Below are 5,380 nucleotides of genomic sequence, written 5' to 3'. Positions count from 1 at the left end.
GGTCAACGCCTGAGGGCTCCCAGTATGTGAGAGGGGGCAGGCTGGGCTGAGGGACACTCCCCCCCACCCCCCACCCAGTGCACGAATTTCATGCACCGGGCCCCTAGTATTAAAATAACTGGTAAAAGCTTTGTGTAGCAAAAATACATATTTTTGAAGTGTATGGTGAATTTAAAGAAAGTAATAGGATATCCAAAAGGGACTGAATATATTCCAGAGTTAGAAAATAAAAGAGGTAAAAATTTATTAAGTTTGCTTACTAATAAGTTCTCATTTTCTAAATTCTTTAAAATTCACAATATATTACTCCTCCTTTTTGAAAATTAAATGTAGTAATAATACTATTGAGAAGGATAACATGTATTTATGAAAAACAATGCTTATCATTTAATGTAGAATTGCCTTTGATTAATTATTAAGATAGACTTTTCTTAAAATAATTGATTATTTCACAACAAGTTAAAACTATTAGAAGTTTGGAGAAAGGACAGACAGTACATATATATTATCTATGCATATTCAATATATCACATTAAATATCTAAAAAAGTCATCTGAAACAACTACATTACACCAAAAACAACTCAAAAACCAGCAGCAAACACAGATGCATATTCAGATCACATGTGAAACATCTGGTTTTCTGAATGTATAGATGATGATATAAATTCCATGAGAAAATTATGAAGACTTATAATGAGGATCATTCAAAGACATACACCTGATATTTTTACTGAAAATGTCCCTTATAAAAAATGTGACAAGTGTGTACCTTTTCCTCTACAGTGGGGCCTTGACTTAAGAGTGTCCCGACTAACGAGTTTTTTGAGATACCAGCTGTCTCTCCGCCCGATTTTTTGCATTGAGGTGATAGAGTAATTTGAGTTAACGAGCTCCTTAACGAGCTCGGTCTCCGAACGAATTAAACTCGTAAGTCAAGGCCCCACTGTATTCTTTTTCCCCTACCTTATTCCCTGCATATTTAAATGGAAAGAAAAAGACAAAATCTTGACTACATTTACCTCCCCGAATGGGTTGTAGAACTGCACGATGTTGACATCTCTGTCCTGCAGGCCGGCCTTCTGGGTGCCCGCCACCGCCAGCACACTGCCAGTGTGGTTCCACTGGATACTGACCACGCACATGTTCGTGTCGATGAGAACAGGGTCTTGCAAAGAGAAGAAAGGAGGCAGTTGTGGTAAAGCACTTAGCCTAGGGAACTTGGTCATCCTAAGGACAATTTTTAAATATTCTGTAGTTCTCCACATTAAAAAGCAATGACATACTTTGGTCATTCTCGTGTCTCATTATTTGGCACCGCCCGTTGTCAAAACAAACAGCGAGGCAGGGGCAGTCGGGCTCCACGTAGCCTTCGGTGCCGTGGTACCAGTGAATTCCAGCAATACTGATGGCGCCAGTGACGTTCACCAAACAGTTCAGCTTCATTTTCATCTGAGTGAAATCATGTTAATGGTCTATGTTTTAGAACAGATCAGCGAGAACAGAGCATTGTAGAAACAAACACAGAAAGTAGGATTTAAAAATCTGGTTTCAAATGCAAGCTCTATCACTTACGAGTTTACCAACCCTGGAAAAATCACTTCCCCTGGGTTTCAGCTTTCCCCATTTGCAACATGAGGAATAAAAAACCTCAGAGTCTTTTTGAGTCTCGAATGACAAGAGGATATGAAAGTACTATGGAAATAGCAAAGTGTCATAGAAAAGCTGCTATTCCCACTTCCATTAATGAGTGGATGCATGGAGTGCCCTGACTGTGACTAAAGACAGCGCTGCCCACGCGATCAGATCCTCACAGCTCAATCACACAAAGCCAGGCTTTCCTGAGATGTTACCACCTGAGCCCATACATTTTGCTTCTTCCCAGGCCTGATTTTTGTCCCTTGCTGTTTAAGTCTTCGTTCTTTTTACAAACAGCCCTGAGTAGCTTCCTACAGGAATATCTGTGCTATCTCATGTAAACTGTGGCTTCGGGCCTGAGAAGACACAGCAATTAAACTGCACATCTTCCCACTCATCATCCCTCAGCTCTGTCCACTGAAATCTTGTCCTTTCCAGCTACCTGAAAAGGGAACGAAAAGCATCAATTTATCTTGACACAACCAGAGGTGACTTTTTAATAAAAAAAAACTTTTTAGATGATTTAAACCTGAATTGAAGACGTTCTTTTGTTTTGTTTTGTTTTAATTGAACCTATTGGGGTGACATTGGTTCACACAACTGTAAAGGTTGCAAGTGTACAACTCAACAAATCATCATCTGCACACGGCATGGTGCGCCCATCTCCCAGGCAAAGTCTCTCTCCACCCCCATTTATCCCCTTTGCCCATCTGCGCCTACCCCCCACCTACCTCTCCCTCTGGCTATCACCACACTGTTGTCTGTGTCTAGGTATTATATCTACATATGTTTTTTTGTTTAATCCCTTCACTTTTTTCATCCCCAACACCCCTCCCCTCTACAGCTGTCAATCTGTTCCATGCATCCTGACTCTGTTCCTATTTTGTTCATTAGATTCCACATATAAATGAGATCATATAGTATTTGCTTTTCTCTGACTAGCTTATTTCACGTAGCATAATACCCTCCAGGTCTATGCATGCTGTTGCAAAGGTAAAATTTCCTTTTTTACAATCCAGTAATATTCTATTGTGTAAATGTACCACAGCTTTTTAATCCACTCATCTACTGATGGGCACTTGGGCTGCTTCCAGATCTTGGCTATTGTAAATAATGCTGCAATGAACATAGGGGTGCATACATTCTTTCAAATTAATGTTTCAGGTTTCTCAGGATATATTTCCAGAAGTGGAATCACTAGGTGAAAAAAGAAGTTCCATTATTAATTTTTTGAGGAAATTCTATACTATTTTCCACAGAAGACTTTCATGATTACACAAACCATCTATATATATAAAAGTCTAAGCGACTCTTATGACAGAATGACCGGAACAGGAATGACCGGTCAACCGGTCGCTATGATGCACACTGACCACTAGGGTACAGACTCTCAATGCAGGAGCTGCCCCTGGTGGTCAGTACACTCCCACAGGGGGAGAGCTGCTTAGACAGAAGCTGGGCTCGTGGCTGGCGAGTGCAGCTGTGGCGGTGGGAGCCTCTCCCACCTCCACAGCATTACTGCAGCATTACCAAGCAGCAGCCACAGTAGGCGCAGTGGGCCAAGATGAGCGTGAGCAGCATGGCACCAGCCCCAGTTTGGGTTCCTCCCTGGCCGCCTGCCGCTTGGTGACTGCTACATCCCTTGAGGGGTCCCGGATTGTAGAGGGCACAGACCAGGCTGAGGGCCCTCCCACCTCCGTGCACGAATTTTGTGCACAGGGCCTCTAGTCATAAATAAATGTGTATATGTATATGAAAGATACATAAAATAACCATATAAAATTATATAAATAAAACTAATGAATACATGGGTATATACTTACTATAAAATTCCCTTGACTATCATAAATGTGTATTTCTCCATTTGCCATTCCAAAAAGTAAGGCTTTACCATCTGCGGACCACGCTACATGACATAACTGTACACCCTTCAAGTCTTTTCCCCAAATGCGATTCCCTAAAACAAAACATCCAACATAATTTTTTCATTAAAAGTTCAAGTATAAAGGTAAATTATATAATTAGGCAGACATATTCAAAATAATCCTGAAAACTGAATTCACTTTTTTTAGTGCCACTATAAAAAATTTTTTTAAATAGACTGTCTTATTTGAATATAATTAAAAATAAATGATTCTGGAATGTCATCAAATTATATGCCAATTGTTTTCTCTTTTTACATTTACTTTTCTGTCAGAAGACTAACATATAGTAATGAAGTTAAACCTCTAAAGACAAAAACATCAATAAGTGTCGATCTCAGCTCTGGGTGCGATGAGGCATTACCATCCACTGAGCCGACTATCACTGCCCCGTCTTCATACACAATGCAGATCTTCTGTCCATCCGCAGTCCAGCTCATGTTGCGAACCACGGATTTATTCCTGTTGTTGATCATTTCCTCATACCAAGAGCCTATGTGCATAAATAAAAAGTACAAGTCAAAACTTCCACATCTATTAGATGGTGCTGAAGATTTGAAAACATCCCATGGAATACAATGTGAAACAAATAACTGCCAAGTTCTCTACAACACGAGACATTAAACTATAAAACCCTCAAATCCAACATAAACAAAATGAAAAATTAACTTAGACCTTAACTAAGATCATCTCAGAAAACACAATAAATTCCCACCTTTTTTTATTATTGCCTTTGACTTCTTAATAAATGTGTCTTTACCTACTGACCTAATTCCAGTCACTGGCCACATAGGAACTAATTCTTATAGAAAAACAAGAGCTGCCTCAAGCAGAAACTATTCTGCTAAGAGTCTAAGTTAATTTTGGAGATAACCAACAGTCACTCTCAACAGTCAGTTCATTCACTTTCCTGATCCAAGGTCACAGTTCAAAGGAAAGGAAATTAAAGAGGAAAGTAGAGAGAAGTAAGTCCAGAAATATCACCCCTGTACAGTCAGAACGAACTCCTGTTGCTGGTTAAAGGGGCCTATTTCAAAGACGTTATTTCCCCGTTCAAATACTGTAACCCAGACTCCACTTTGTGAAAGATTAAATAAACTCTCCTAATATACCTTTATAAAACATCCAAACAATGATAAGCCCATTTTGATCACTGGTAGTCAACTTCTGATATTGTTCATTCCATGTGACAACTTGAACACAACCTAAAAAAATATAAAACAATTTAGAAACTACAAAAAAGGTATAATTAACTTCATACATATTTTTATAAAAAACGCCAAAGAGCATGTTAAAATCAGTACAGTTCCTGTCCAACTACCCAGCCTTAATATTCATCAAAAACATTCATAGGAGCCTGGCCAGTGTGACTTAGTTGTTGAGTTTCGACCTATGAAGCAGGAGGTCACAGTTCCATTCCCTTTCAGGGCGCATGCCAGGTTGTGGGCTTGATCCCCAGGTGGGGGCGTGCAGGAGGGAACCAATCAATGATTCTCTCTCATCACTGATGTTTCTATCTCTCTCTCCCTCTCCCTTCCTCTCTGAAATCAATAAAAATATATTTTTTTAAATATTCATAGGATACAGTTACTATTATCACTCATTTTTTTACAAGAATGGGCAATACTATTTCATGTTTGTTCCTATTTCATGCCAGCAAAGCACCTGTTACGGTCAGTTGCAAGAGCTGCCATACAGCTGGTGACAGAAACAAATGTAAGTTTTACCGAACTGGCCAGACTCCCAAAGACTATAATGCCCGAAGGACATCATACTAAGTACTTGGTTCTTTGGGGTTTTTACTTTTTTCTTTGAGGCAGG

At 39.6% G+C, this 5,380-nt stretch overlaps 1 protein-coding gene across 2 annotated transcripts in view; it reads right to left on the bottom strand.

Moving 5' to 3' along the window:
- The window catches only part of WDR35 (WD repeat domain 35), a 41,370-nt gene that overhangs the window by 31,749 nt on the left and 4,241 nt on the right, over nucleotides 1-5,380 (bottom strand). For both annotated transcript variants that reach the window (XM_006767552.2, XM_006767553.2), the window contains exons 4-8: nucleotides 4,672-4,764; nucleotides 3,924-4,052; nucleotides 3,461-3,594; nucleotides 1,286-1,451; nucleotides 1,022-1,167 (exon numbers count right to left, since the gene is read on the bottom strand). In XM_006767552.2, the coding sequence (XP_006767615.1) occupies nucleotides 1,022-1,167; nucleotides 1,286-1,451; nucleotides 3,461-3,594; nucleotides 3,924-4,052; nucleotides 4,672-4,764 (668 nt within the window). The remainder of the gene's footprint in view (nucleotides 1-1,021; nucleotides 1,168-1,285; nucleotides 1,452-3,460; nucleotides 3,595-3,923; nucleotides 4,053-4,671; nucleotides 4,765-5,380) is intronic.

This window comes from Myotis davidii, unplaced genomic scaffold (genome assembly GCF_000327345.1).
Source record: "Myotis davidii unplaced genomic scaffold, ASM32734v1 scaffold238, whole genome shotgun sequence".
Classification (NCBI taxonomy): domain Eukaryota; kingdom Metazoa; phylum Chordata; class Mammalia; order Chiroptera; family Vespertilionidae; genus Myotis; species Myotis davidii.
The sequence above is the reverse complement of the archived record's forward strand: the minus strand, read 5'-3'. Positions and strand labels throughout refer to the sequence as shown.